Source organism: Pleurodeles waltl, chromosome 10, assembly GCF_031143425.1.
Source record: "Pleurodeles waltl isolate 20211129_DDA chromosome 10, aPleWal1.hap1.20221129, whole genome shotgun sequence".
Taxonomy (NCBI): Eukaryota; Metazoa; Chordata; class Amphibia; order Caudata; family Salamandridae; genus Pleurodeles; species Pleurodeles waltl.
In genome coordinates this window covers 105363239-105384242 of record NC_090449.1, presented here as the reverse complement: position 1 = coordinate 105384242, position 21004 = coordinate 105363239, and the positions used below count along the sequence as shown (strand labels likewise).

Genomic DNA, 21004 nt, shown 5'->3' with positions numbered 1-21004 from the left:
ATCATCATATAGTAGTTCATGGAGTATAACAAGGGTGCCATAGGTGAAATGCAGTGGAGGTTTCGGAGGCTGTACGGGTGTGTCCATGCATCACCACAATGCCTATACTGGGGTGGGGGGTATTAAACTGGGAAGGAAAGCATTCTTAGTACATATACGATATAGCTGCAGTGTACATAGATTTTTATTTGCAGTTATACAATTTATTAAACATTTTGCACTGTGATTTTTAACAAACATAACATTGCTTACATTATCTAGATTTTATGGACATTGTTGTATTTGAAAGTACTGAAAATGGTTCTATATTTTTATCAGTATTTTTATAATATAGTTACATAGAAAATATTTGCAAATTTTTTTAAACATAATTTTGTTTACCATTTTTAACATGTTCTTCGGTATTTTATAAATATTGCTAAATAAAATACATTTAACATTCTTTTCTGTGGGATGGAAGTCTTTTTCATTTGAATTTTTCTGACATTCTTTCCAATCTCCTTTACTTTGTAGTGTTTCTTTGTCATTTTGGACTTTCCCCCCTTGGAGTTTGTAGTTGCGGTTTCATGTTGCTGGTCTCCAGTTCAAGTTAAACAATTTTACACTTATTTAGTTCGCTGGTGGGGGGGGCATGTAAAAATGTTTTTCTATAGCCTCTTTACTGCTAATGGCTGTAGGCATTAGCAACATGATTGGCTTCCTAATGGGTCTTGGTTATGTGAAAGGAGTGAGCTCTCCATGAACAGTTTTGCACAGCGCAAAAAACATGTGAAGCACACACTTGTGGATATGTGTCTCATTGGTTGCCCACAGAAGGCTGGTTGTCTGCAAATGTTTTGATACAAGGTGAAGATTTATGTAGGTGGTGCTTAGTCTTTATTTTATATCACAGAGACACCATTTTATATTTATTTATAATGGTAAGAAAGGAGAAAAAATGCAGACTAAAATGGAACATGACATTTTTTTGTTTGTTTTTTTAATCTATTATTGAGGTATTAACAATTTATCTGTCCATATTATGTATGTGACAGTGAATTTGGTCACCAAATATCACGTAGTTGTAAATATGCCACAGGTATTCAAGAGTCAATGAATATGCCTGTAATGGGTTCTTTATCCCTGAAGCACATAAAAGGGATATTGGAATAAGATAACAGGCGCAGAAGGTAGGTTTTAGTTATTTTATTCGTGTTTTGGTTTTAAGGATGGCTTTTTATCCCTTGTTTTGTTCACACGGATAACGCACTTGCAATCCAGAAATAATTAACAAAAAAAAGTTCCCCCTTGTTTTTCTCTTTCAGGGTTTTGGTGGTAGTCCGTGAGTAACGCGGTCCAGCCTTGGGAAGGTCTCTGGTCCTCCTCTTCGTCAGGGGCCCGGCTCTCCAAAGAAATAGAAAGGAGGATAACAAAACAGGTAAGTGGGATATATATATAAAGTAAGTATATAGGGTTAGTAGGGCGGTGAGGGGGGGCTAGGTATAAGTGAAGGGAAGTGAGGGTTTAACTGCCCGTTGGTTTGTGGTTCCCCCCTATGGGTGTTCTCAGACCTTCTCCTCCTTGTAGAAATCCTCTGGTGGTTGGTTTTTGTGAGGTTAGGTTTTATTTTAGGGGTCTTTGTTATATGGCCTCCCCTTCCCGGCAGGACCTCCCTTCCTTTCCCTTGGCTCCCCTTTTCCCTAACAACCACCCTCTAGCAAACCCCCAGCTGCGGTACGAACGTACCTGAGGTGACCACGCCCCTCCTGGGACGTGGCCGGCACTTTGGCAGCCTCCCGGCTTCTCTCCGACGGGGGCGGGAGAGCCCCGGGGCTCTCCTCTCTCTCTCGGGGTCTCGGTTCCTTCGGCGGGTTCCTTCTTCTCTGTCGTCGGCGTCCCGGTCTCCTTCTCCTCCGGCCGCGCACGTCGAGACACCACTTCCGTCTCCTCTCTCTCTTCGTCCTCTTTTGGTCCGTCTTTTCTTTCGGTTGTCGTCCAGACGCCGAAGGCGTCTGACGTCACAGGCTCGCGTCCGTTCCGCACAATGTCCTGGAAACCGGCGTCCGGAGACGTCCGGTTACACATCCCCTCCCTTGAATGGGGCTGTTCGAGCCCCAAAGGTCCCGGGAACCGGGATAAATAGTCAGCCTGTCCCATAAGATCACCAGGGAGATGGCAAACCTGGAAGGAGAAAGGTTGAAGCTCCATAAACCATCTCAATATGCGACTGTTAGTATCTTTATACCTCGATAACCAGGTGAGGGGAGCGTGGTCCGTATATAATAGAAAGGATCTTCCCAGGAGGTAATATTGGAGGCTCTCAAGTGCCCACTTGATGGCGAGACATTCTCGCTCAATAATGGGATAGTTTCGCTCCCTGGGAAACAGTTTACGGCTAATAAAGACCACGGGGTGACTAATACCTTTCCCATCTTTCTGAAAAAGCACGGCCCCCAGACCCACGTCCGAGGCATCCGTTTGGAGGTGAAAGGGGACAGTGAAGTCAGGACATTTTAAAATCGGTTGGGTAGTGAGGTATCTTTGGAGGGTACGGTAACTATGGGATTGTACGGGGTTTAAATTCGTGATATTTTTTTTCTGTCCTTTCCTCAGGAGATCGGTTAGGGGAGCGGCCACGGTGGAATAATGGGGTATAAATCTTCGGTAGTAGCCTACTAAGCCTAAGAATGAGCGGACCTCCTTTTTCGTTGTGGGTGCCTCTATCCGTAGGATGGCTTCAACTTTACTCATTTGTGGTCTAAGTATACCTTTCCCTATATGATATCCTAGATAAGAGATCTCATTGAACGCCAATCGGCTTTTGGAGGCATTGGCTGTTAACCCAGCCCCTCGTAACGCTGTAAAGATTTTGGTTAAATGTGTCAAGTGGTCCTCCCAAGTCTCGCTGTGGATAACGATATCATCCAGATACGCGGCAGCGTATCTGGTATGAGGTCGTAGAATGGTGTCGATGAGACGTTGGAAGGTGGCGGGTGCCCCATGTAACCCGAAAGGGAGAACCTTAAAATGGTATAACCCAGAGGGGGTAGAGAAGGCCGTTTTCTCTTTATCTTCTAGCGTCAAAGGAATCTGCCAATAGCCTTTGGTCAAGTCGAGTGTAGACATGTACCTAGCTTTTCCCAACTTCTCTAAGAGTTCGTCTACCCTTGGAAGGGGATAGGTATCAAACTGGGATATAGAATTGACTTGTCTAAAGTCAATACAGAAACGTATGGACCCATCTGGCTTTGGCACTAATACCACCGGGGAACACCAGGGACTCTGGGAAGGCTCTATAATGCCTAGGTCTAACATCTTTTCTATTTCGTTTTCTACCAGGATCTTTCTAGCTTCTGGGATACGATATGGTCGTAAGCGTATGACCTTGCCAGGTGGGGTTATGATTTGATGATGTACCAGCTTGGTCTTGCCTGGTATCGAGGAGAACACATGGGCATGAACATGGAGGAGCTGATTTAATTGCTCACTCTGTTGGATCGAGATTTCGCTATTTATGGGAGGCACCTCGTTTCCGCTAGGATGCTCAGTGGGACACCACCCTATCTCTAACTCCTTAACGGTGTTAACTAGGCATCCCCTGGTTGGTTCTCCCTGTGGCTCTTCCCACTTTTTCAATAGATTGACATGAAAGATCTGGGACCGGTTGGAACTATCTGTGAGCTGGATCTTATAGGTCACGGGGGTTATTACCCCTATCACTTTATAAGGTCCCTGCCACTTTGCCAGCAACTTGTTGTCTGAGCTAGGGAGAAGCACTAACACCTTATCACCTATGGTAAAGGTCCTTAATTGGGTATTCCTGTCGTAATATCTTTTCTGCTTTTCTTGAGCCTTTTCCATATGCTCCCTTACATTTTCCCACACATTTTGGATGTTGGTTTTTAACTCCTGGGTATATTCTAAGAGGGATTTTTCTCCGTCCTCCTCCTCCCATAACTCGGCAGCCATATCTAACAAGGTCCTGGGCTGTCGTCCGAACAATAATTCAAATGGACTATGGCCCGTGGAAGCTTGTTCATGGGTCCTGATAGCATATAACACTAAGGGGAGTTTTCTATCCCAGTCCTTACCTGTCTCTGAAATAGATTTCTTTAGTAGAGTTTTCAGAGTGCGGTTATACCTTTCTACCAAACCATCCGTTTGAGGATGATAAACCGCTGTCCGTAACTGTTTGATCCCCAGAAGTTGACATATTTGTGACATCAAGTTGGACATGAACTGGGTACCTTGGTCTGTTAAAATTTCTCGGGGAAAGCCTATTCGGGAGAAGAACCCTATCATTGCATGAGCTACGCTCTTGGAGTTAATACTGCTGAGTGGGATGGCTTCTGGGTATCTGGTGGCATAATCCACTAATACCAGTATATAGCGGTATCCTCTAGAAGAAGGTAGGAGAGGACCTACAATGTCCATTCCTATTCTTGAAAAAGGGATGTCTATAATGGGCAACGGTTGTAAGGGGGCTCTTCTTTTGGGACCAGGATCAATCATTTGGCATTTGGGACATTGCTGACAAAACCTCCTAATCTGTGAAAAGACCCCCGGCCAGTAAAACTTCCTCAACAGATATTCTTCTGTTTTTTCCCTGCCATAGTGACCCCCCCCTGGCTGGCTATGGGCTAGGTGTAGGACTTGTGGTCTATAAGGTTCGGGGACTAATAGCTGCTTCTTTTCTTCTCGGTTATTACCAGTGACACGGTACAACAGGTTTCTGATTATGGTAAAAGAGGGGCTTTTGTCTTGGGGTTCCCGGGGTCGGGCATTTTTCCAGGCATGGATCAAACTCGGATCTTCCCTTTGACAACTACGGAATGGGGGAAGGTCAGTAAGAGTAAGGACCTTTGTAATTACCCTATCTGGACTCATGTTTCCTTGGGCAAAGACTCTTCGGGTTTCTCTCTTTTCTTTTCGGGAGGGTCGGTATTTAAGCACCGGTGGTGTTATTGGTGTACTAGAAAAAGGAGCTCTTTTCCACCATGTGCTCATGTTTTCAGAGTCTTTTGTACTGTCAAGAAGTTCCGAAAAGTCAGGGAAGTCGGTTCCTATGATAGCTTCTTCGACTAATCGTTCCACCACCCCCATCCTTATGGGGACTTCTTTTCCATCCCAGGACAAAGTTGTCCAGATTAGGGGGTATTCTCTTGTATCTCCATGAATACAACATATGGATACTGTAAGCCCTGAAGCAAAAAGGGTTTTTTCCAATAAATCAGCACGAATTACAGATTGGCTGCACCCTGAGTCGATGAGCGCTACTGTGGTTCTTCCATTGATAACAAGTCTCTTCTTGTATCGGGTTTCCTTTCCCCCTGTATAGAAGACTCTCCCCCTGGTGACTCCTATTTCCATCGGCTCTGACTTTTCTGACTTCAGTGGGCAAACCCGGGCGATATGTCCCCACTCTCCACAGCTAAAACACTGTGGTTGTTGCATATAGGATCTTTCGGGACCTCGTAATTTTCCCGGATCCTCGGTTGGTTTTCGCCCTAGGGATGGGGAGGGTCCGAGGTTCTGTCGGAGGGGGTTAAGTGTTGGCCGTACGGGAGGGATTTTGAACTCGAGGGAGCGGTGAAAGGCACAGGCTAATTCAATAGTGGTGTTAGTATCTGGACTTGGGTGTTGCTTGATCCAATTACGGGTATTGGTAGGTAGAGCATCTAGATATTGTTCTAGGAGAACAACCTCAATGATATCCTCCCTATTGGTCCCAATGGGACCTAGCCATTTGAGTCCTAAGTCCTTAATTCGAAAATATAGGGCCCGGGGATTCTCGGAGGGTCCCCACTTGGCTTTCCTAAACCGGACCCTATAATGTTCGGTATCAAACCCCACCCGCTCCAGGATACTCTTCTTAATATCCTGATAGGGTGTCGTTCCGCCGGGGTTTACCGCTTGATAAGCCGCTTGGAGAGTTCCTGTCAATAACGGGGCGATGTATTGGCCCCACCTATCCGGGGGCCAGGTGGCGGAAGTAGCAACCCGCTCGAAATTCGTGAAAAAGGCATCCGGGTCTTCGCCTTCCTGATATCGCTGCAGGACCGAACTGGGTACGTTCGGATGTACCCGGGTAGCGGCAATAGTGTCCGTGAGGTTTTTGATTGCAGTCTCATGGACCAACTGATTGTTGGCCATGATAGTGGCCTGACTTTTCAGAGCGCTTTGTAGGGCCTCCCTTTCCACTTTAGCCTCCTTCTGTTGCTCTTCCCATACTACTTGCAGATGCCTCTGCCCTGCGGCTAGCTGCTGCATCATCTCCGATAGACTGGGTGTGCCCTCCATCGTCTTTGGTTACCTGTAGTTATTCCAATATCCCACTTCTGACACCACTGTAATGGGTTCTTTATCCCTGAAGCACATAAAAGGGATATTGGAATAAGATAACAGGCGCAGAAGGTAGGTTTTAGTTATTTTATTCGTGTTTTGGTTTTAAGGATGGCTTTTTATCCCTTGTTTTGTTCACACGGATAACGCACTTGCAATCCAGAAATAATTAACAAAAAAAAGTTCCCCCTTGTTTTTCTCTTTCAGGGTTTTGGTGGTAGTCCGTGAGTAACGCGGTCCAGCCTTGGGAAGGTCTCTGGTCCTCCTCTTCGTCAGGGGCCCGGCTCTCCAAAGAAATAGAAAGGAGGATAACAAAACAGGTAAGTGGGATATATATATAAAGTAAGTATATAGGGTTAGTAGGGCGGTGAGGGGGGGACTAGGTATAAGTGAAGGGAAGTGAGGGTTTAACTGCCCGTTGGTTTGTGGTTCCCCCCTATGGGTGTTCTCAGACCTTCTCCTCCTTGTAGAAATCCTCTGGTGGTTGGTTTTTGTGAGGTTAGGTTTTATTTTAGGGGTCTTTGTTATATGGCCTCCCCTTCCCGGCAGGACCTCCCTTCCTTTCCCTTGGCTCCCCTTTTCCCTAACAACCACCCTCTAGCAAACCCCCAGCTGCGGTACGAACGTACCTGAGGTGACCACGCCCCTCCTGGGACGTGGCCGGCACTTTGGCAGCCTCCCGGCTTCTCTCCGACGGGGGCGGGAGAGCCCCGGGGCTCTCCTCTCTCTCTCGGGGTCTCGGTTCCTTCGGCGGGTTCCTTCTTCTCTGTCGTCGGCGTCCCGGTCTCCTTCTCCTCCGGCCGCGCATGTCGAGACACCACTTCCGTCTCCTCTCTCTCTTCGTCCTCTTTTGGTCCGTCTTTTCTTTCGGTTGTCGTCCAGACGCCGAAGGCGTCTGACGTCACAGGCTAGCGTCCGTTCCGCACAATGTCCTGGAAACCGGCGTCCGGAGACGTCCGGTTACAATGCCCATATGACTTCTGCAGCACTGAATATTTTAGACAGAAATCCTGTGCACAGAATATCCACAGAAGAGTCAATGTTGCATTTAAAAGAAGAATCAGACTACCTCTGCCATTCATTTAGATTGATTTTATTTTTTTAGAGTTTTAATTCAAAATGCCCTTTCTGGCAAAAATAAAAATTTAAAGAGCTAAATATACTCATTTAGGGCCTGATTTATAAAGATAACCTACACTTTTGAGTTAGTTTACAGTTTTGAGTAAGTTTACTACTTTTCGTATTCACAAACTCCGAGTGTAAGTTACTACTGAAAAACACACAGTTGTAGGTTCAGGCCTACACATGACCAATCACGTTTACTGCAACTCGCTCCCGTGGAAAATAATGGAGGTAGGCACTTAAAATAAAACCCCATAGGAAATAATGTTAAAATAAATTACTTAAAATAGTGAAAATATAAAAATATAAATTAATGTTAAAATATTTTAAATATTACAGACATTATTTTATTATAAAATATTTTAATAACCTACTTTGAATTTAAAAAACAATGTACCAATAAAATATTTTAAAAATAATTAAATTAATGTCAAAAAGTCACTATTAGTAATTATTAATGCACATTATTTATTTTCAAGTCAAATAAACTTTTTTGATATTTCCCTATACTTTACCCTAGTCTCCTAAGGAGGCCTGAGTGTCTAAAGGGAGTGGGCTCTGTAAGAGAACTTGTGCATAGGAGTGATGTCTGCAGGTACCTGGTATTAGCCCAGCATGTGTGCTTGATTGCCCACAAGAGGTCGACTATTGACAACGTTTCAGGTACAGGGTGATGGTACAGGGTGATGTCTGCGTGCAGTAGGGCCATCGCCATTTAAGAGACCTTGAGAGGGAGTGGGCTCTCCACTGAGGGGTTCTGCACAGGTCAAAGACTGTTTGCATTAGGTAGTCTCCTACTTATGTCTGGTTCATTGCCCATGAGAGGTTGGTTATCAGGCGAAGGGTTCGGTACAGAGTACAGGCTGTGCATAGCAGTGGCTGGGCCACATAATGGGGTTAGGGAGACTTTAGGGAGTCAGGGCCAGATGTATCATACAACCGATTTGCGATTCTCAAATAGCGATTTTTAAGAAATCGCTATTTCAGAAATGCAAAAAGGTATGTATGATTTTTGCTATTCGGTAATAGCGATTTCTTAAAAATCGCAAATGCTATTACCGAATCGCAAATAGAGAATCTGTCCCCATTCGCACCTATGGGCCTGTGGGCACATATCTGCGAATTATTTGCATTTCTAAAATTGCGATTTCTTAAACAGAAATCGCAATTTTGGAATTGCAAAACCCCAGGGTGCTGGGGGCCTAAGGTCCCCTCTGCTGCACCCCAAAAACATTTTTGGGGACATGTAAGGTGCACACATGCCAAAAAGGGCATGTGTGCTTTACATGTACATTTTAAAAATGCATTTTAAATGCATTTTTAAATTTTGCACATGGTTACCACCAGGTTCAACCTGGTGGTAAATAGCGATTCCTAAATGCCCAAATCGCATTTAGGAATGACTTCATACATGTGCTAAGAAATCGCAAATAAGGAATTCTTATTTGCAATTTCTTATTTAGAGTCGCAATTTGCGACACTCTAAACAGGGTCTCAATTTTAAGGAATCGCTATTTTTGAGATTCCTTAAAATTGCGTTCAGAATGTCTTACATACATTCTGAACTGGCTTTTTGCATTCGCAAACGGGCATTCACACCGTTTGCGAATCTAAAAAACCTTGATACATCTGGCCCTCAGTTCTTTATAAAGAGCTGTTCACAGGACAAATACCATCTGCCCTAGGGGCTTTCCCATCCATTTCTGATTGACCAATGAAGTTCACTAGCCACAAAATGTTCCTTACAGGCCTAAGGCTGTTCATTGAAGGAGCTTGTTTCACCTTAGGGGCTGGTATGTCAGAAGGCTAATTTATCCTTTACGCTATTATGCACCATTAGTACTTACTTTCATATCTGAAGTGTTCTGGTTTATAAAGTAATTTAAACAGCAGTAGGTTGGATGATGTCACCAGTGACACCATCAATTACATCTTTTGAGATGTCATCAACTATGTCATTAAAATGTGAGGTCATAAGCAGTGCATGGCAGGGGCTTAAGTTATACTTAGCTTAGTAAACTGTAACTGTTGAATTTCAGTACTGTTTTTTGTTTTAAACCACTATGCTTTATATGAATGCAAGGCGTTACTATAACGTCACTGTAACCTTTGTTTTTTTACTTGCTATCTAATTTTTTTAATGTAACCTAAATTATTAGAATCTTACCTAACTATTACATCAATGTAACTTGAATTTTTCAGTAAATATCTATAGTTTTTTTCAAATAAAGTAAGATGTTAGTACCGTACCAAACTGTAACATGACTTTAACCTTTGTTTTTTGCAGTAATTTTCTGGGGAGTTTTGATCATAGTTACCTAACACCCTTGGTAAGCATATGTTTTGACCCTCCGTCATAAGGATTTGGACTCAGTGCTTATACAGGGCCTAGTTAATTCCCCACAAACCCAAGCCCTGAACGACCGAATTTAAAGTTACCCAACGCATCAATCTTGGTGGAATAAAAGGAAAAGTTGTCCTTGCCAGGCTTTAAACTTGTTATATGCAAGTCACACACACGTGCACTCACTCACAGAAACTCAAGTATACATGCCCCCACACACATGCACAAATACGTTAGCAATGAATTCAAAACTGAAGCAGCCATGTAGCAGCTTTGGATATTACATAACATATTAACAACACATAATAGAAACAAAAGACACATTAGCATGATCAATGCTAAATTGATTCAAATCAATACAATGTTTTCTTTTTATTCAGTGGATTTTAAATGTTTTTAAAGCATGTACAAGGCTTATTTTGTTGGCCACCTGTTCAGAACAACTTGAAACTTATTTTCAGCTTTTAAGCCCTCATGATGCCAAAGGATATTGAATGAATCATGAAACGTTCAAATAGGGGCATGCATAAATAACTGGAAGGTCAAGCTCCCCTGTGTCTACCAGAATACATTTTAGAAAAAGAAAGCATGAATAATCTCGATAAAGCAATTTCCTTGTGCTTGGATCTATGTTGTTTTCTTATTTTACATTAATTCAGCAACTAACAAGCCTGTTTGAACCACTGTAGGGAAGACAAAGTAATAGCGACTTAGACCCAATATTGAAGGGCCAGGACACATTATTGGAGTAAGGCATATGCATAGAATGCTAGAAATTGGAGCATTAATTTCCAAATATTTGTAATTATCAAAATAAACACCTTTACAATGCGGTCTCTGCAACATTAAAAATAAAAGTGCTCTTTAAGGATTTTTGCTATTCCATCTGAATTGCGAGATGGCAGAAGATAGGAAGATAGAGAGATTAAGAAGATGGAACATTTAGAGGTGAAGCAGTAGCAGGGGAGAAATTGAGATAAGAGAGGGAGGGCATTACATAAAGTGTCCCTTTTTGTATGGTCACTCTCATTTTCCTTAGACTAATGCTGATGTTTTATTTGACACTGTGCATTGGGACACTGCAGTCTAGGCTCCAGTGCATGTGCTATGACCTCTAAAAACTGCTTAAATATATATCGAACTCATAACTGGCTTATTTAACTTAATTACAAGGTATAGTATAATGTGCAGTAAATAAGTCTATGGCATACTGTTAGACTTGCCATCCTTGACGTGGTCTCCCCTAACTTTTTGCGGCTGTTCCCCAGGTTGTTGATGTGTGCTGGACTCTGTTTTTGCTGTTTTTGTTACTCTGGTCACTTTACCACTACTATCCAGTGCTAAAGTGCAAGTGCTCCTATGTAAAATATATGTCTAATTGACTTTACATGATTGTCATATTTGATTTACTACTAAGTCCCTAGTACAGTGCACTAGAGGTGCCCAAGGCCTGTAAATCAAATGCCACTGGTGGGCCTGCAGCACTGGTTGTGCCACCCACATAAATAACCCTGTAAACATGGCTCAGGTCTGCCACTGCAGTGTCTGTGTGTGCCGTTTTAAACTTAGCAAGTGTACCCACTTGCCGGGCCTAAACCTTCCCTTTTCATACATGTAAGGCACCCCATAGTAGGCCCTAGGTAGCTCCATGGGCAGGGTGCAGTGTATGTTAAAGGTGGGGCATGTACTTATATGTTTTACATGTCCTAACAGTGAAAAACTGCCAAATTCTGTTTTCATTGTTGCAAGGCCTATCTCTCTCATAGGTTAACATAGGGGCTGTCTTTAAATATTATTAAAGTTCAGATTCCCTTAGGGAGCAGATAGAAATATGGAGTTTAGGGTCTCTGAGCTTACATTTAAAAATACATCTTTTAGTGAATTTGGTATTTGGATTGTGTGTTTCAAAATGCCACTTTTAGAAAGTAGGCATTTTCTTCTCAAAACCATTCTGTGACTCTGCCTGATTGTGAATTCCCTGTCTGGGTCAGTTTGACAGTTGGGCTGTTTGCAACTCTCTCTAGACAGTGATACAAATGGAGCTGGGGTGTAGCCTGCATATCCTGATGAGCCACCTGTGCTGGGAGGGAGGGGAAGAGTGGCCACTCACACCTGAAAGGGCTGTGCCTGTCCTCACACAATGCAGTCTCCAACCCCCTGGTGTGTATCTGGGGCCTGGCCTTGGCAAGGTAGGATCCCATAAACAAGAGAGACTTTCCTTTGAAGTAGGCCTACTTCAAAGGCAGAAAGGGGTATAAGAAGAGCACCCAAAACCCCTGAAAATTAGATCACTTCTGCCATTGTTTGTTGGGGACTCGAAGTCCCAGAGAGCCTCGCACCGCCTTGCACCGGCTGTCAGGGGGCTGGACCTTCTTCGCGGGCACATTTAGCATGCCGCGGTGCCCCGCAGCCCTTCCACCTTGCTGCCATTGTTTGTTGGGGACTCAAAGTCCCATGGAGCCTCGCACCGGCTGTCAGGGGGCTGGACCTTTTTCGTGGGCGCACTTAGTGTGCCGCGGTGCCCCACAGCCCTTCCACCTTGCTGCCATTGTTTGTTGGGGACTCAAAGTCCCAGGGAGCCTCGCACCACCTCACACCGGCTGTCAGGGGGCTGGATCTTCTCCGTGGGCTCATTTAATGTGCTGCGGTGCCCCGCAGCCCTTCCACCTTGCTGCCATTGTTTGTTGGGGACTCGAAGTCCCAGGGAGCCTTGCACTGCCTCGCACCGGCTGTCAGGGGGCTGGACCTTCTTCCCGGGTGCATTTAGCACGCCCCGGTGCCCCGCAGCCCTTCCACCTTGCTGCCATTGTTTGTTGGGGACTCAAAATCCCAGGGAGCCTCGCACCGCTTCGCACCAGTTGTCAGGGGGCTGGACCTTCTTCGCGGGCGCATTTAGCGCGCCACGGTGCCCCGCAGCCCAGGCCAAGGGCAGGCCCGTCTGCGCCCGTCAGAGCCCGTCAAGAGGCCGGGCCATTTCTTGTGATTGTAAGGTAGGAGTTTTCCCTAAAACATATTTAAGCACAGTACAACTAAAATAATTGCAATCTGATATATAGTTGCCTTGACTGTATCGGTGAGCAGCCAAAATGGGGAAGCGTAAGGCAAGGAGTAGTCCGCAGGGGGGCATTGCCCAGACCAAAATTCTGAAATTGCATCAAGCATCCCATATTACACCCAGTCGTGTGTCTGATGAAATAGACAATCTGATTGAGGAAGTGGAATCCTTGTTGACGAAAAAGAAAAAGGACCCTCAGAGTCGTTTGAAAAATGGCTCACTCACCGCTTTTTTAAAATCTTGTGATAAGGGAATTTCTCCTGATAGTGGTGTTATTGAGAGGTCATCGATAAAACAGATTGAAGGATCAATCACAAGCAACAAAGAACCATGTAGAGATCAGGAAAGCTCGGAGGAAACTTTATTAGGAAGCGTGACTATATACGAGGTCCCTTGTTCTAATTGTTTTTCATTATTAGAGTCCCAGGGCCATATTGAAGAAACAGGCAACCCAAACCCAAGTGTGCAACTAACAAGTTATCATTCCACTATATCCCATACCCAGGAGGATTTGATTGCCCTTGTTGCAGACTTAAAAGAATAAGTGAAAGATTTGAAGGCCTTATTAGTAGAGACCATCACCCTGTTCCGTTCTAAAAGCCTCCAAGGGAAACCCCCATTACGTATATGTCAGAGCAAATTGTCAACATTGCTCCAAATAAAGGTTTTGCTATTAAGGAGAATACTTCACACTGTGCAAATAGTAATTCTGACCAGAATAATTCCACATACTAGTTCCATTAGTCTCCCTAGTGCAAAATTTGATCCTGGAGCTCCATTACTTCTTTCTCCATGCACTAAATTAGCAAGGGAATCGTTATTTGTGAAAGCCTCGCATCAACCCAGGCCAATGGTTATGTGTGGAGTTCCATCTTTAGCACCAAATACACAGGAAGACAGGACGTCTCTTATAAACAAGGTCACACACTGGATTCGGCACACTAGACAATGCGGCTCCATTATACATTCAGATATAATATCTGCACAGCGCTTTTCACAGACTGAGTGCCATTCGGACGCAATAAAGTTTGTATTATCCACCCCTGAGTTGGTTAAGGGACGATTGGATCTGGAAATGCGGAACCCCTTACAAAATGGTTCAAACGTTTGCTTTAAATTAAAAGCTGTTGGCCTGTAAATGACTTTTCGACAAGGCTGAATACACCTGCCGCAAACTCCCAGCCACGATCTGAGAAGGAAATCCTTTCAAATATTTCTGAGGAGATCTCTGTTCCAGCAAATAGGAGGGAGCATGATCACCAGAATGTGACGACTACCATAAGGAGCTTAGCACAAACGCCTGTGGCCTTAAATACTGACTGACTCTTTTTGCCTCAAACCGATTGGGATAGTAGAGGATCTTCTTATATCACCAATTCTCAGGCAGATAGGGTGTTAGATTTGGGGTCAAGGGGCCATCTTCTGTTGTTTTAGATCCTTCTTTGACCAAATCATCCTCTAGGAAGAGTAACGCTTCATTTTGTAGTTTGTCACCTTCTGAAAAGTTCCCCACAACCCAGGAATATTTAACTCCAAAGCTCCTTATATGGAACTTGGCTGGAATTTGCAGTAAGCCAGATGATCCGGACTGGGGGGAGTTTATTGATAAATTCGATATACGTTTGTTCCAGGAAACCTGGTCGATCACAAACGTTTTTAGACAAGGGTTTAATTCATTTTGTAAAGAAGCCAGACCCTCTTTGGCGGGGAGAGTGGCAGGGGGGCTTTTAACATGGATAAGGACCACAGAATTGGGTAAGATCAGAGAAGTCACCGTAGATTCTGAGGACATATTGGCTCTATCTATTCAACAAAAGTGTGGCTCTCCCCTGTTGTGTATTAATGTCTATAATAGACCTGGTCCTCCCAACCAATTGTCCAAAACCATCCAGGTGTTGAACGGCTTGGTGTCAGATTACATATCATCGCACTTTATCCTTGTTGCTCGGGATTTCAATGTGTCACTCAAACCAAATTCTGTATTCTCTGAGATAACGCAGTTAGAAGACGCATTATGGAATATTCCTGCTTTCACCTCTACGAAGAAGCAGCCTAAATCCAGTTCTAGGGCATTGCAGATTATACATTTTATGATAATGCATGGTCTTCGCCCAGGAAATGGGCGTTTTCCGTCGGATTCTCGCGCAAACCCCACGTTCTTTAGGAGGCTTTATAATAGCGCATTAGACTACGTGATCATCGATGTAAGGATATGGCACACCATTCATGACATTTGGTTAGGAAACCAGTATAATAGTGACCATGCTCCAATTCTAGTGACACATGATGGGCTTATTGCGAAAAGAACAGATATGCAAGACAACAACAGAATTATTCCATCTTTAGCAGTTTCTTCAAATAAGCGCGTTCTAAAATGGGAGTGTTTTAACAATTCAAGTAAACTCTGGGGGAATATGTTTGACTTAATATCAACACACCAACTAGTGGAAAATCCTAGTATATACTCCCTAAAAGAGGTTATACTTTTGCATATTGACCTTTTTTTAACTTTGAGGGACCATTTTTTTTTAGAACTGTTAAGAAAAACAACCATCCAGTAGCAGGATCTCACAATAGTTGGTTTGGTAAAGCATGTAGAGAGTCTAAGCGTGGTTTGATAACAGCAATCAAATCTCAAGATAGATCTTTGATAATTAGTGCTAGGCGCAAATTTGCCCGAGCAATAAAATCTTGTAAAAACAATTGGGAAGCAGAGTCATGGCAGGACCTGTTGGTAGCAGTTAAAGAGAAGCAGTCAAAACGTTTTTGGTCTTTGGTGGCTTCTAATGGGTAAAATCAAAATTCTAGACCAGATTGCCACATTTCACCGGAAAACTGGGCACTTCATTTTATGAAGCTGTATGATGCTGAAATTGATGATAGTGTTGCAAGTGGTTTAGATTCTTTCTCTATTAATAGGCTGACCCCATTCACATTGAATGAAACTTGAATGGCCATTATGGCCCAAAAACCGGGAAAAGCCCCCGGCCTAGACGGCATACCTGCTGATCTTTATAGATCAGATTTAGATATGTGGGGTCCCTATGTCAACAATGTATTAAATGCCGTCTTGGCTAGTGGTATCTATCCCCATTCTTGGAATGGTGCAATTATTGTACCTATTTATAAAAAAGGGGAACAGGACCGCTCCGATGAATTATAGACCAATTAGCCTCCTGGACAATATCCCAAAAATATTTTGTCATCAGGTTCTGTCAAGGATTAAGGAATGGCTCAAAGAGGCGGTCATTCTGACCGCGGCGGTCGGCGGTCGCCGCCCACCAAGCGGTTCCCGCCGAAAGACCGCGGTGGCCATTCCGGCTTTCCCGCTGGGCCGGCGGGCGACTGCCAGAAGACCGCCGGCCGGCCCAGCGGGAAAGCCCCTTCAACAATGAAGCCAGCTCCGAATGGAGCCAGCGGAGTTGCAGGGGTGCGACGGGTGCAGTGGCACCCGTCGCGATTTTCACTCTCTGCAAAGCAGACAGTGAAAATCTTTGTGGGGCCCTGTTAGGCACCCATTCCTGCTATCTTGGTTTTGGCGGTGGACACCGCCAGAAACAGGCTGGCGGGAAGGGGGTCGGAATCCCCATGGCGGTGCTGCATGCAGCGCCGCCATGGCGGATTCCCTGGGCCAGCGGGAAACCGGCGGGAAACCGCCGGCTCCCCTTTTCTGACCGCGGCTTTACCGCTGCGGTCAGAATCGCCCAGGAAGCACCGCCAGCCTGTTGGCGGTGCTTCCGCTGCCCTCCGCCATGGCGGTCATGGACCGCCAGGGTCAGAATGACCCCCAGAGTCCCAAGTGCTTTGCAATTTCAAAGCAGGGTTTAGACAGAAAATTAGCACAATAGATCAGATATTTAGGTTTCTTACGATTAAATGGAAGATTGCAGATTTTGATGGCGGGAATCTTTTTGTGGCCTTTGTGGACCTCAAATCTGCATTTGATTTGGTCCCACGTAGCAAACTATGGGAGTTCCTACATGGAGTTGGTTTCCCGAGCCATTTATTGAATTTAATCAAAAGTTTGTATACTAAGAGCCTTTCAAAAATTCGATGGGGAGTAAATGGGGAAGTAACAGATGAAATACTGATTAAAAGTGGGGGGTGAGGCAGGGATGTGTGTTGGCCCCCACCCTGTTTTTATTATTTATTAACGCATGCATCCCTTATCTACTTGCCTGTGATAATAATGCTCTAAACTAGATGGCACAAAAATTCAAGGTTTATTATTTGCGGATGACACCTTGTTACTATCCCAAACTGCCTACGGTCTAGCCAATTTACTTGCGAAGTTCTCATCCTTTTGTAAAGACCATGGTCTCGAAAACTAAATATATGATCTTTGGTGACAAAAGGTGTAAAATAAGAAAGATGATTCAAATGGAAGGGGAAGCGTTAGAGAGAGTTGCCGATTTTGATTATCTGGGAGTTAGATTAGAGGATACGCATAAATGGCAGGCCCATTTATTAAAGGCACACATGAGACTAAAACAGAATTCGGGGGGCATCCTTCGATTTGCCAATAGGGCTCCCAGTTTTGCAATCTCCCCTGCAATGGAAATACACAAAATACAGGCTAGAGGGTGTGCTTTGTACGGAGCAGAGCTATGGGGGCATTGCAATCTGGGGGACTTAGAGCTCACCGAGAATTCATTTATGAAGGCTCTGCTTAAAATACCCACAAGCTCTCCCACGTTGTCAATTCGAATGGACCTGAATTTGGACTCCATTGCGCACATAGCTGCTTTAAGACCAATATTTTATTAGATTAAGATTCGGTCCTTGGAGATTCACGGTCCTTTTGGAACATGGCTGAATGCTCTGCTTAGTACACATACAACAAGGAAAATTCCATGGTGTAACTATGTTGAAAATAGTTTGATTAATTTAGGATTGGCCCACTTCTGGACAGCTCCTTATGGTTTACCAAAAAATGCGACGCAAACCATTAAGGATGCATATTGGCTAAAACTAAAAATAGGTAAACTGGTTGAGGGGCCTTCGCATAGTCTGACAGATAGGTTCACATTAGTCAAATGTCATTACGAATTTGAGAACTATATGGACTTGATTCTATCCCCTCGAGCACGTGCACTTTATATTAGATTTAGGTTGAGTTCGTTACCACTACATACTTTTACTTGTAGATGGGGCTGACAGAATCTTCAACAGGACCGTTGCCCAATGGGTTGCGAATCACCAGAATACATTTCACATGTGCTATTTTACTGTCCAGCATATGTTAAACAGCGGACCAAATGGATTATACCTCTCTGTAGAACCATGGGCATTAATAATCGGCTTTTAGCTCTTAGGATTTGCAGAACAAATACCAGTGGTATCGTGGTATGTGCGTTGGCTAGATTTTTAGATGCAATTTGGCATGTAAGAGCAAAGTGCTTAGAGGTATCCCATGAATAAATGTATGATCGTGGGCAAAAATAGATACGTTATCACTATATGGAATAATTGATATTAATGTTTTAATATTGCTATATTGCTTTTATCCTTCATTGCTTTTTTAGCCTGTTGGGTGAAGGTTTCTTTTGGCATTGTTTTTACATTGATGGATTCTTATTCTGATCATGTCTTACTAAATTTTGTATTTTATTGTTTTTTTGAATATGTACAGATAGACTATTTTATATTATAGCGTATTGTATGGTTTAAACTCATTCTTTTTTATGTGCATTTCATGATGAGCTTTTATGGTATGTTTATTACCGAAATAAAGCTAATGATGATGATGATGAGATCACTTCTGGAATCAATATAAACCTCTGCCAAGGAGAAGAGCTGAGAAGAAGTGCTGCCCCGCCTGTGCTTTGTTGGGCTATCCTGCAGTTGCTGCTTCTGCCTTTCAAAGGGGGCAAAGACTGGACTTTGTTGTGCATGCCTGCTTAGAAAGAATCACCAAGGGATTTGACTGAGCTTGCTCCCTGTTCTGAAGTCTCAGGGCCATCAGAGACTTCCCCTGCCAGGACATGGACTCTCTGCTGAGACTCTTGCCCTGACAGGTGGTGCCTTATCCAGTCCCTGGGCCCTTGAAAGGAGAAGCTAGTTAAAATCAAAATCCAACAAAACTGACTTCGGACAACTCCGGACTGCCACAGCTGCCGAAACCCGTAACGTCGCCTGCAACCGACTCTGTGGTCCTTGCTGAAGTAGGACGACCCTCGCAGGCCCATATTGCTGCAGCCCTTTTGAAGTGCGTGACTCCATGGAAGTCGCTGCACCACGTCGTGACTAACTCTGCCCGAAGTGCACGGATTCAACGCTTCACACCTACGCCGCCTCACCGCCACAACTCCACAGCAAAGAGCCAATGCCTCTTCGTGACACCTCCACTCCTTCGCCCCGCAGCACCCGAACCGACTCTGCCTTGGATTCAGCGATGCCGTGATCCCTGACTTCGCGCACCAACTTGTTCTCACAGTTTACTAAGGTACTTGGGGGTCTGACTGACTCCGTACCTGGCGCCATTGGCTTTGGATTGTTGGGAACAATTCCGTCATGACGCCGTGTTACCACCTCATCGAAGCATTTTGTGTTTCTAAGCGCTATTTTTGAGTTTAATCTTTAAAAATTCATAACTTGACTTGTGTATGTCAGATTTTCGTCATTATGTCTTGTTTTGTTTAGATAAATATTGACTATTTTTCTAAACCTGTGTTGAGTCATTTTGTGGTGTTTTTACTATATTACTGTGCGTATTGGTACAAATACTTTACACATGGTCTCTGAAGTTAAGCCTCCCTTCTCTTGCCAAGCTACCAAGGGGGTGAGTCCGGGTTAACTGAGTGTGATTTTACTTTACCCTGACTGGTGTGAGGGTCCTTGCTTGGACAGGGGGTAACCTGACTGCCAACCAAAGACCCCATTTCTAATATTGGTGATCAGCAGTGAGGACTGGACTTGTATTTGTACTTGACATACAGTGATTAAGTATACACTACTGTTTGACCACTACGTGACTACATACTACTTGTCCTTGAGATTTTTGTTCTTTTTGTTTTTTTAATTTTTCCCTACTTCCATTTGGTGGTAGTCCGTTATTGACTTTTGAGCGGCATTTGGGAACTTGTTTTCTGCCTTTGGAACTTTGCACTTTTAACTCTTCATCATGTCTCAATCTGGAGATGCATCAGCTAGAGCTGCTTGTTATACAGTTGCCAGACTTAAACAGTTCTGTAAGGATCTTGCCTGTCCCATTAAGAGCACTGCCAGGAAGGAGGAGCTGCAAAAGGCACTGAGGGCCTGGGAGACGGCCAAGGAAGCTGAGAGGCACACAGAGGATGAGGAAGGGGGTGAGGAGGACAACGAGATGCAGAGTATTCACAATGGTATAGTGGGTGGGCCTGTTATGTCCAGGGTGAGGGCCTCCAGGGCAGGTAGCAGTGTTTTATCCAAGGGTCTGACTCCTGAAGAGTTGCAGGACAGACAGGCAGGGAGGGCTCACCAGTTGGAGTTGGAGAAAATGAGGATGGCCATGGAAGAGAAAAAATATTGTTGGCTCATGAGCTCAGCTTGAGGTAACTGGATCAGATGAGCCACTCTAGTAAGGAAGGTGGCAGCAACAGCACAGTGCAGCCTGAGAGGAGGGTGCACATTCCAAAACACCTAGTGAAAGATTACAAAAGGAAGGATGACATATTCTTGTGGTTCAAGAGGTATGAGTCTGCTCTCCATATGAATCTAGTCCCTGAAGCTCATTGGGGGTGGGTCTGTGGAAGCACTTTGAGGTAGAGGGGATGGGCACCTTGACATTCTTAGGGGATCCTCAGGGACTCACCTACACCATAATGAAGGACACCCTACTCACAAGATATGGTGTGATCCCTGAGCAGTATAAGGAGAAGTTTAGGTCTTACAAAAGCAATTGTCTCAAACCTGGTTGGAGTGTGTGGATTCCTTTTGAAGGTCACTGGATGGTTGGGTGAAGGGCGGTAAGGTAACAATGTATGAGGAGCTTTACAATTTATTTGCATGGGAGCACTTGTACAGTTTATGTTTTCCAGAGCTGCGCCAGCACCTGATTGACAGCAAGCTGACTGACCCCAGGAAGCTTGCACAGGAAGCGGACCTCTGAGAGAGCACCAGGGTCCACCAGAGGTATGGATGAGACCATGCCAAGGGTGGGCAGGGTCCCTTTCAGAAGAAGG

The 21004-nt window shown here is 44.4% G+C and overlaps 1 protein-coding gene across 1 annotated transcript; it reads right to left on the bottom strand.

The window, feature by feature from the left end:
• Window positions 1–262: 262 nt before the first annotated feature.
• On the bottom strand, window positions 263–17572 carry LOC138261044 (uncharacterized). The gene is made up of 3 exons (XM_069209663.1): window positions 17486–17572; window positions 6951–7229; window positions 263–2160 (listed from the first exon to the last, which is right to left on the bottom strand). Exons 1-3 carry the CDS (start codon window positions 17570–17572, stop codon window positions 1621–1623), a joined length of 906 nt encoding a protein of 301 aa, XP_069065764.1. The 3' UTR covers window positions 263–1620.
• Between the last annotated feature and the right edge of the window lie 3432 nt (window positions 17573–21004).